The sequence below is a fragment of the Salmo salar genome, chromosome ssa05 (assembly GCF_905237065.1).
Source record: "Salmo salar chromosome ssa05, Ssal_v3.1, whole genome shotgun sequence".
Taxonomy (NCBI): domain Eukaryota; kingdom Metazoa; phylum Chordata; class Actinopteri; order Salmoniformes; family Salmonidae; genus Salmo; species Salmo salar.
Window position 1 is genome coordinate 2,567,071 of NC_059446.1, and position 11,362 is coordinate 2,578,432.

The 11,362-nt window shown below is 43.6% G+C and overlaps 1 protein-coding gene across 3 annotated transcripts in view; it reads right to left on the reverse strand.

Annotated features, from left to right (window-relative positions):
- Positions 1-2,051: 2,051 nt before the first annotated feature.
- Positions 2,052-11,362, reverse strand: part of neurl1b (neuralized E3 ubiquitin protein ligase 1B) — a 29,989-nt gene continuing 20,678 nt past the window's right edge. For 2 of the 3 annotated variants that reach the window (XM_045717810.1, XM_045717809.1), the window contains exons 4-7: positions 9,482-9,654; positions 6,162-6,750; positions 4,288-4,413; positions 2,052-3,158 (exon numbers count right to left, since the gene is read on the reverse strand). In XM_045717810.1, the coding sequence (XP_045573766.1) occupies positions 2,869-3,158; positions 4,288-4,413; positions 6,162-6,750; positions 9,482-9,654 (1,178 nt within the window). In that variant the 3' untranslated portion in view covers positions 2,052-2,868. The remainder of the gene's footprint in view (positions 3,159-4,287; positions 4,414-6,161; positions 6,751-9,481; positions 9,655-11,362) is intronic. The other variant, XR_006769809.1, reaches the window with a different exon arrangement.

Sequence of the window (11,362 nt, forward strand, 5' to 3'; positions counted from 1 at the left end):
GATGTACTATTGTAAAGTGGTTGTTCCACTGGATATCATAAGGTGAATGCACCAATTTGTAAGTTGCTCTGGATAAGAGCGTCTGCTAAATGACGTCACGTCTCTTTCCTCTCACAGAAGCCCTGTTCTGTATCTGCTTCTGACTTGAGTCCTTTGTCCTGACCTTGTCCGAATTCTGATTGTGCCCACATTTTTTTGTTGTTGTTGACCAATGTAGACAAAACAAAGGACACATTGTGATCTCATTGTGGTCAGATCTTCCTGATCACCTGCAGAGGTAGTCAGACAGACATTGTGTCTGGATATCGTACAAGTGTAGACAGATCTGGACAGAAAAATCATTTAAATCATAAATATTCTGGCCCCGAAAAATCATTGATCGGTGGCACCATTGACTGATTACATTTGTGTCTTGCAATAAATAAATATTATTTTTTGAAATAATTGCTTTGAAATAATTTGCCTAAATGAAGGGACCAGGAAATGTGGTCACAATGCAGACAGTGGATGGATAACAGACACTTTTAATACCTTGTGTAGACATATTTATGTAAATATGGGCACAATCAGAATGTAGAACAGATCAGGACAAAGCACCAGGTATAAACGGGGCCCAGAGAGAACAGGACAAAGCACCAGGTATAAACGGGTCCAGAGAGAACAGGACAAAGCACCAGGTATAAACGGGGCCCAGAGAGAACAGGACAAAGCACCAGGTATAAACGGGTCCAGAGAGAACAGGACAAAGCACCAGGTATAAACGGGGCCCAGAGAGAACAGGACAAAGCACCAGGTATAAACGGGTCCAGAGAGAACAGGACAAAGCACCAGGTATAAACGGGGCCCAGAGAGAACAGGACAAAGCACCAGGTATAAACGGGGCCCAGAGAGAACAGGACAAAGCACCAGGTATAAACGGGGCCCAGAGAGAACAGGACAAAGCACCAGGTATAAACGGGTCCAGAGAGAACAGGACAAAGCACCAGGTATAAACGGGGCCCAGAGAGAACAGGACAAAGCACCAGGTATAAACGGGTCCAGAGAGAACAGGACAAAGCACCAGGTATAAAACGGGGCCAGAGAGAACAGGACAAAGCACCAGGTATAAACGGGTCCAGAGAGAACAGGACAAAGCACCATTTATAAAACGGGGCCAGAGAGAGCACCTGACTACACAAGAAATCACATTTACATTCTAGCACACCACAGAATAAGGCTGTGCCCCAAATGGAACCCTATAAATGGAACACAATAAGGAGACGTCTGTACAGCACATTCCATTTAATAACACTGTACATGTCTTGTTCAAACATCTTTCTCTTCATAGTAAAAAACCCTGAACAATTCATCAACATAAGGTTATATATTTTTCTCATTTAGAAACATCACATAAAAAAGTCTCTTCTTATTTTACATAAACTGTCTGCGGTGACCAATGAGCTTCTTCATTAACCCCGCAACACCTTCATTTACAAATAGGATTGCCGTCATATTTAGAACTTGGATATAAAGACATTCGACAAACATTGTCTAAAAGGCACAAAGATAGAAGGTATTTGGCAGAGTGGTGGCTCACAGAAGAGTCCCCTCAGCTGTCCTTCCAACACGTGAAGGGTTAAAACCACACAGTTAGAAAACCATGTGACAGACAGACAAACAGGAGAAGAAAGCCCTGCCGCCCTCAGCTATGGTGAGAGAGAGAGAGAGAGAGAGAGAGAGAGAGAGTGGTAGAGGAGAGAGAGAGAGAGAGAGAGAGAGAGAGAGAGAGAGAGAGAGAGAGTGTGTAGAGAGAGAGAGAGAGAGAGAGAGAGTGTCTAGAGAGAGAGAGAGAGAGAGAGAGAGAGAGAGAGTGGTAGAGAGAGAGAGTGGTAGAGAGAGAGAGAGAGAGAGAGAGTCTCGGGTAGAGAGAGAGAGAGAGAGAGAGAGAGAGAGAGAGAGAGAGAGAGAGAGAGAGAGAGAGAGAGAGAGTGTCTCGGGTAGAGAGAGAGAGAGAGTGTCTCGGGTAGAGAGAGAGAGAGAGAGAGAGAGAGAGAGAGAGAGTCTTGGGTAGAGCGAGAGAGAGAGAGAGTGTCTCGGGTAGAGAGAGAGAGAGAGAGAGAGAGAGAGAGAGAGAGAGAAAGTCTCAGATAGAGAGAGAGACAGAGTCTCGGGTAGAGAGCGAGAGAGAGAGAGAGAGAGAGAGAGTCTGCCTGCCTGCGGCAGTGTGTCCAGTCTATCAGGGCCAATATGTCTTGATGAGGGAGGTCCTTGATGAACTGCTGTAGTGTAGAGTGTCCAGTTTGGTAAGAGACGTCTCTGGGGTGGAGACAGAGCCCTGCCTGCCCTGTCCCAGTAGTTCCTCCTCTCGTGGATGGTAGGGCTTAATGATGACCTTGATGGGCCTGTTGAAATAGTGTCCAGTCTATCTCTATAGCCCTCAAATAATACATCTGGAACTCAAAGCCAGTTCCACTGCTTATAAACAAAAATATATATTCCCCTCTAATCAAGGACTGATTATAGACCCGGGACAACAGGTGTGCAATGAATTATAACGTAGAACAGGAAACCAGCAAGTACTCCGGATCTCGTAGGGTCAGAATTGAATATCCCTGCTCTAGACAATGCCTGCTGCAGTAATGTCCCGGTCCCATCATGGTCTGTATGTCTTGATGACGTCTTTAATAATAGACCTGCTGCAGTAATGTCCCCGTCATGGTCTGTATGTCTTGATGACGTCTTTAATAGACCTGCTGCAGTAATGTCCCGGTCCCATCATGGTCTGTATGTCTTGATGACGTCTTTAATAGACCTGCTGCAGTAATGTCCCCGTCATGGTCTGTATGTCTTGATGACGTCTTTAATAGACCTGCTGCAGTAATGTCCCCGTCATGGTCTGTATGTCTTGATGACGTCTTTAATGGACCTGCGGCAGATTGGACAGCAGGCATTGACCTGTCTCTTCAGCTTTAGCCCACAGCTGTTACACAGACACATGTGACCACAGGTGTAGATGACTGTGTCCACTTCCTGGTCGAAACAGACTGTGCACTCCCCGTTCTTACCGCCAGAAGGCAGCTCTGGGGCAGACAGGGTGGGGGAGACAGGGTGGGGGAGACAGGGTGGGGGAGACAGGGTGGGGGAGACAGGGGGGCTGAGAGGGGAGCTGGGGGCCGTCACTGAGGAAGAGATGGAGACAGGTGTTAGAACGAGAGGAGGCTCTGGGAAAGATACCAAAAAAAACAGACTTAAAATTAACAGCAACTTGTTGAGTTTTATAACAGCTACATAGAGCCTTCATAAAGTCAGTTTATAACAGCTACATAGAGCCTTCATAAAGTCAGTTTATAACAGCTACATAGAGCCTTCATAAAGTCAGTTTATAACAGCTACATAGAGCCTTCATAAAGTCAGTTTATTACTAGCTACATAGAGCCTTCATAAAGTCAGTTTAAACAGCTACATAGAGCCTTCATAAAGTCAGTTTATAACAGCTACATGGAGCCTTCATAAAGTCAGTTTATAACAGCTACATAGAGCCTTCATAAAGTCAGTTTATAACAGCTACATAGAGCCTTCATGAAGCCAGTTTTATAACAGCTACTGTAGAGCCTTCATAAAGTCAGTTTCTAACAGCTACATAGAGCCTTCATAAAGTCAGTTTATAACAGCTACATAGAGCCTTCATAAAGTCAGTTTATAGCTGCTACATAGAGCCTTCATAAAGTCAGTTTATAATAGCTACATAGAGCTTTCATAGAGTTAGTTTATAACAGCTACATAGAGCCTTCATAAAGTCAGTTTATAACAGCTACATAGAGCCTTCATAAAGTCAGTTTATAACAGCTACATAGAGCCTTCATAAAGTCAGTTTATAACAGCTACATAGAGCCTTCATAAAGTCAGTTTATAACAGCTACATAGAGCCTTCATAAAGTCAGTTTATAGCAGCTACATAGAGCCTTCATAAAGTCAGTTTATAGCAGCTACATAGAGCCTTCATAAAGTCAGTTTATAACAGCTACATAGAGCCTTCATAAAGTCAGTTTATAGCAGCTACATAGAGCCTTCATAAAGTCAGTTTATAGCAGCTACATAGAGCCTTCATAAAGTCAGTTTATAGCAGCTACATAGAGCCTTCATAAAGTTAGTTAATAACAGCTACATACAGCCTTAAGTCAGTTTATAACAGCTACATAGAGCCTTCATAAAATCAGTTTGTAGCAGCTACATAGAGCCTTCATAAAGTCAGTTTATAACAGCTACATAGAGCCTTCAAAGTCATGTATGCGTGGTCACGTAACTGACCCAGGGAGGACTCGGAGGAGGATCTGTTGACGCTGAAGGCCAGGTCTGAATCACTGTCGTCTGGACTACTACTGCTACTACTACTGCTCTGGGAGGAAGGAGAGGAAGGGCTGGACTGGAGAGTGCCTGGAACACAGAGACAGAGACACACGCAGTAAACATCACTTAGGATTCAATCCCATCGCGCTTTGTCACGCTCCACGTTTATGGTAAAGGGCTGCATATGTTGGCTCAGTGGGAAATGACCTTTAAATGTCAAGCACGATATGATGCGGTTGGCTCTACCTCTTATTAAAATGAATCAAGGCCATTTATGTTTTTACATTTTTTGTCTTTGTGACACAAACACACGTTACATTCTACTTTAACAACTTTAGACTTTGCAAGATTATTAAATGTCTTTATCAAGAGAAGGAAATACATATAGACTGGTTTTAATATCCTAGTTTAGTTAGAAGAGAGAGTTTACATCTCTTTTTTCAAGAGAGGCCTAATCTCAGTACAGCTATAAGACAGTGTGTACTCTGACGGTATAGAACAGCAGACAGAGCGATGACAGACTGGTGAACTGCATCGTGGGTGATGAGCGTTACGAGGTGGTCATCGCTGATAAACATTGTTACGGCGAACAGCGATAGCCATAAAACTACAGCAGTAAGACATTACATCCCATAACTGATCTGTTCAGTAAGTCATACAATAGCTGACAAACCCTACATCGCATATGTGTATTATTACGTAATCAGACAGCTAGATGTCAAACATTTTAAAGGAAAATACTTTTATTGGAGTAATTTGTACATTGTTATAAAGCCCCTAGGGAGCTGGAATTAATCTGGGTGGTCGGCTGAGCTGACCGAGAGAGAGAGAGAGAGAGAGAGAGAGAGAGAGAGAGAGAGAGAGAGAGAGAGAGAGAGAGAGAGGGAGGGAGAGGGAGAGGGTATATAAGGGAGCAGTTGGTGAGAGAGAGAGAGAGAGAGAGAGAGAGGGGAGAGAAAGAAAGAGAGAGAGGGAGAGAGAGAAAGAAAGAAAGAGGGGGGGAGAGAGAGAGGGAGAGAGAAAGAAAGAGGGAGAGAGAGAGAGGGACAGAGAGAGGGTATATAAGGGAGCAGTTGGTGGGAGAGAGAGAGAGAGAGAGAGAGAGAGAGAGAGAGAGAGAGAGAGAGAGAGAGAGAGAGAGAGAGAGAGAGAGAGAGAGAGAGAGAGAGAGAGGGTATATAAGGGAGCAGTTGGTGGGAGAGTGCAGATAAGTCAGATCCTAAAATAACCCAGAGGGGAACAGAGAGGACCATGGGAGCGTCATCACTACGCACCAGCATTCCTCTGGGTCTGGGAAAGAATGAAAAAGAGAACTAGGAACTGAAGGGATTGTTGGAATCCAGGAAGCTGAGGGTGTGACTGCTGTGTACTGGTATAATTTCTGACCAATACTTTGTCCATTACATAACACATACGGTACAAGCATTCAGTATGGGTATAGGATTTTTCTGATGATATACTGAAAACATTGCTGGGTCTGAGGTCTCCATGCAGGGTAAAGAAGGCCCTGAGTGTCTGTGATGAGTATTAGATTTATATACAGTATCTACAGTGAGGGAAAAAAGTATTTGATCCCCTGCTGATTTTGTACGTTTGCCCACTGACAAAGAAATGATCAGTGTATAATTTTAATGGTAGGTTTATTTGAACAGTGAGAGACAGAATAACAACCAAAAAATCCAGAAAAACGCATGTCAAAGATGTTATAAAATGATTTGCATTTTAATGAGGGAAATAAGTATTTGACCCCTCTGCAAAACATGACTTAGTAAAGGGTCTGAATACTTATGTAAATGTGATATTACATTTTTTTATAGTGTATGTGAATAACCTACCCAGTATCCTGAGTCTGTTGACCGCTCCATGCAGGGTAAAGAAGGCCCAGAGTTTCTGTGATGAATCGACACACAACAGCCTCCCTCTGGCCGCCCCATTGACCCCATGATGCACCTCACCGCTGGGTGTCAGGCTGAAGGACAGAACGTCCCCGGAGCAGGGCATTGGGAATCCGCGGTACACCACCCAGTACTCCTTCCTGTCCAGCAGCACCTCTGGGTCGGCAGGAAGTTCCCCAGCATGGAGGGACCCCGGATCGCAGGAGGTCAGTCCGAAAAGGAGCGCCCCGAAGTAAGGCAGGCCGAGATGACCGACCTCGACGTAGAGCGTCTCCCTGACCCGTAGGGGGCGATCTGAGAACACCAGAGTCCTCGAAGACTCAAGGAAGTGGATACACGCTGCAGAGCGGTCAGCTGACAGGATGACGTCCGGGCCACGGACTGGATGGAAGTGGAGGTCGGTGTCGAGCTGCGAGGGGAGCCCGGCTCGGACCAACCGGGGGGCGGAGAATGGGACGGATGATGATGATGATGATGTGGTGGCGGAAGATGTGGTACAACAGGGGATCATCTGGCTGTAGTTGTTGAGCTGTAAGGTGTCAGAATCCGAAACACATTTATTCACCAGGTGCATTTACACTACCGTTCAAAAGGTTTGGGGTCACTTAGAAATGTCCTTGTTTTTGAAAGAAAAGCTAATTTTTTGTCCAATAAAATAACATCAAATTGATCAGAAATACAGTGTAGACATTGTTAATGTTGTAAATGACTATTGTAGTTGGAAACGGCTGATTTTTAATGGAATATCTACATAGGCGTACAGAGGCCCATTATCAGCAACCATCACTCCTGTGTTCCAATGGCACGTTGTGTTAGCTAATCCAAGTTTATCATTTTAAAAGGCTTATTGATTATTAGAAAACCCTTTTGCAATTATGTTAGCACAGCTGAAAACTGGCCTTCTTTAGACTTGTTGAGTATCTGAAGCATCAGCATTTATGGGTTCGATTACAGGCTCAAAATGGCCAGAAACAAATTACTTTCTTCTGAAACTCGTCAGTCTATTCTTGTCCTGAGAAATGAAGGCTATTCCATTTGAGAAATTGGCAAGAAACTGAAGATCTCATACAACGCTGTGTACTACTCCCTTCATAGAACAGCGCAAACTGGCTCTAACCAGAATAGAAAGAGGAGTGGGAGGCCCCGGTGCACAACTGAGCAAGAGGACAAGTACATTAGAGTGTCTAGTTTGAGAAACAGACGCCTCACCAGTCCTCAACTGGCAGCTTCATTAAATAGTTCCCGCAAAACACCAGTCTCAACGTCAACAGTGAAGAGGCGACTCCGGGATGCTGGCCTTCTAGGCAGAGTTCCTCTGTCCAGTGTCTGTGTTCTTTTGCCCATCTTAATCTTTTATTTTTATTGGCCAGTCTGAGATATGGCTTTTTCTATTGCAACTCTGCCTAGAAGGCCAGCATCCCGGAGTCGCCTCTTCACTGTTGACGTTGAGACTAAGTTTTGCGGGTACTATTTAATGAAGCTGCCAGTTGAGGACTTGTGTGGTATCTGTTTCTCAAACTAGACACTCTAATGTACTTGTCCTCTTGCTCAGTTGTGCACCGGGGCCTCCCACTCCTCTTTCTATTCCCACAATTGCTCAGTTTGGCCGGGCGGCCAGCTTTAGGAAGAGTCTTGGTGGTTCCAAACTTCTTCCATTTAAGAATGATTGAGGGCGCTGTCTTCTTGGGGACCTTCAATGCTGCAGAAATGATTTGGTACCTTTCCTCATTCATTTTCTAATGATCAATTAGCCTTTTAAAATGATAAACTTGGATTAGCTAACACAACGTGCCATTGGAACACAGGAGTGATGGTTGCTGATAATGGGCCTCTGTACGCCTATGTAGATATTCCATTAAAAATCAGCCGTTTCCAGCTACAATAGTAATTTACAACATTAACAATGTCTACACTGTATTTCTGATCAATTTGATGTTATTTTAATGTACAAAAAATTTGCTTTTCTTTCAAAAACAAGGACATTTCTAAGTGACCCCAAACCTTTGAACAGTAGTGTACTTGACATGCACCAGGAATTAGACCTGGTGACATGATGGTGCCACAATAATATATATATAGTCCATTAACACAATATACAGACAGAATATATAGTCCATAAACACAAATACAGACAGAATATATAGTCCATAAACACAATATACAGATAGAATATATAGTCCATAAACACAAATACAGACAGAATATATAGTCCATAAACACAATATACAGATAGAATATATAGTCCATTAACACAATATACAGATAGAATATATAGTCCATTAACACAATATACAGATAGAATATATAGTCCATAAACACAATATACAGACAGAATATATAGTCCAATATACAGATAGAATATATAGTCCATAAACACAATATACAGATAGAATATATAGTCCAAATACAGACAGAATATATAGTCCATTAACACAATATACAGATAGAATATATAGTCCATAAACACAATATACAGACAGAATATATAGTCCATAAACACAAATACAGACAGAATATATAGTCCATAAACACAATATACAGATAGAATATATAGTCCATCAACACAAATACAGACAGAATATATAGTCCATAAACACAATATACAGATAGAATATATAGTCCAATATACAGATAGAATATATAGTCCATTAACACAATATACAGATAGAATATATAGTCCATTAACACAATATACAGATAGAATATATAGTCCATAAACACAATATACAGACAGAATATATAGTCCAATATACAGATAGAATATATAGTCCATAAACACAATATACAGATAGAATATATAGTCCATAAACACAATATACAGATAGAATATATAGTCCATTAACACAATATACAGATAGAATATATAGTCCATAAACACAATATACAGATAGAATATATAGTCCATAAACACAATATACAGACAGAATATATAGTCCATAAACACAATATACAGATAGAATATATAGTCCATAAACACAATATACAGACAGAATATATAGTCCATTAACACAATATACAGATAGTATATATAGTCCAATATACAGACAGAATATATAGTCCATTAACACAATATACAGATAGTATATATAGTCCATTAACACAATATACAGATAGAATATATAGTCCATTAACACAATATACAGATAGAATATATAGTCCATTAACACAATATACAGATAGAATATATAGTCCAATATACAGATAGAATATATAGTCCATCAACACAATATACAGATAGAATATATAGACAAAGAACTTACAGAATTTGAGCTGTAGTTGTTGAGCTGCAACGTCGCCATTTTAGCGGCGGCCTGGTTGTTCTCAAGCTGGTTGTTGTTGTAGTTTGCGGAGTCGTGGCTGCTCTGAGGGAGGTAGGCACTGAGACGGGCCGCAGACAGACAACTGGACCCCACACTCTCTGCAAACTTGCTCTCTGGGAAGAGAGAGAGGGAGAGGGAGAGATAGAGGGAGAACAAGAGAAGGTAGGTGAGCAGTAGGTTGTATTAAAGAGACTGCTCATTCACTAGCAACATCGTTCCTTCTGGAGCAAAGCAGAACAACCCAGACCCCAGACCCCAGCCCAGACCCCAGACCCCAGCCTTGACCCCAGCCCAGACCCCAGCCCAGACCCCAGCCCAGACCCCAGCCCAGACCCCAGACCCCAGCCTAGACGCCAGCCCAGACCCCAGCCCAGACCCCAGCCCAGACCCCAGACCCCAGCCCAGACCCCAGCCTAGACCCCAGCCTAGACCCCAGCCCAGACCCCAGCCCAGACCCCAGCCCAGACCCCAGCCTAGACCCCAGCCTAGACCCCAGCCTAGACCCCAGCCCAGACCCCAGACCCCAGCCTTGACCCCAGCCCAGACCCCAGCCCAGACCCCAGCCCAGACCCCAGACCCCAGCCTAGACGCCCAGCCTAGACCCCAGCCTAGACCCCAGCCCAGACCCCAGCCTAGACCCCAGCCTAGACCCCAGCCCAGACCCCAGCCTAGACCCCAGCCCAGACCCCAGCCCAGACCCCAGCCTAGACCCCAGACCCCAGCCTAGACCCCAGCCCAGACCCCAGCCCAGACCCCAGCCTAGACCCCAGACCCCAGCCTAGACCCCAGCCCAGACCCCAGACCCCAGCCCAGACCCCAGCCTAGACCCCAGCCTAGACCCCAGCCCAGACCCCAGCCCAGACCCCAGCCTAGACCCCAGCCCAGACCCCAGACCCCAGCCCAGACCCCAGCCTAGACCCCAGCCTAGACCCCAGACCCCAGCCTAGACCCCAGCCTAGACCCCAGCCTAGACCCCAGCCTAGACCCCAGCCTTTCTCGGTTTCTACAGTGTGATGTCTAGCAGCGTAACACTGCTGAGAAAGATCCTCTATTTCAGTGAAACCCAAAATGTTTGTGCTATGAGCCACTTAAAGGCTTAAATTATTGAAGCGACGCCGTCTAATATAACGGTCTCACTCAGCTCCTATCTGCACTCTGCTGATGGCAGGAAGTAGGCTGAGCTTCATTAGAATTGGAAGCACAGCTGAACTGTCCCCTACATTATCAGTTTAATAACAAACTGTCCCCTACATTATCAGTTTAATAACAAACTGTCCCCTACATTATCAGTTTAATAACAAACTGTCCCCTACATTATCAGTTTAATAACAAACTGTCCCCTACATTATCAGTTTATATAACAAACTGTCCCCTACATTATCAGTTTAATAACAAACTGTCCCCTACATTATCAGTTTATATAACAAACTGTCCCCTACATTATCAGTTTAATAACAAACTGTCCCCTACATTATCAGTTTATATAACAAACTGTCCCCTACATTATCAGTTTATATAACAAGCTGTCCCCTACATTATCAGTTTATATACACAAACTGTCCCCTTCATTATCAGTTTATATAACAAACTGTCCCCTACATTATCAGTTTAATAACAAACTGTCCCCTACATTATCAGTTTATATAACAAACTGTCCCCTACATTATCAGTTTATATAACAAGCTGTCCCCTACATTATCAGTTTATATACACAAACTGTCCCCTTCATTATCAGTTTATATAACAAACTGTCCCCTACATTATCAGTTTATATAACAAGCTGTCCCCTACATTATCAGTTTATATACACAAAGTGTCCCC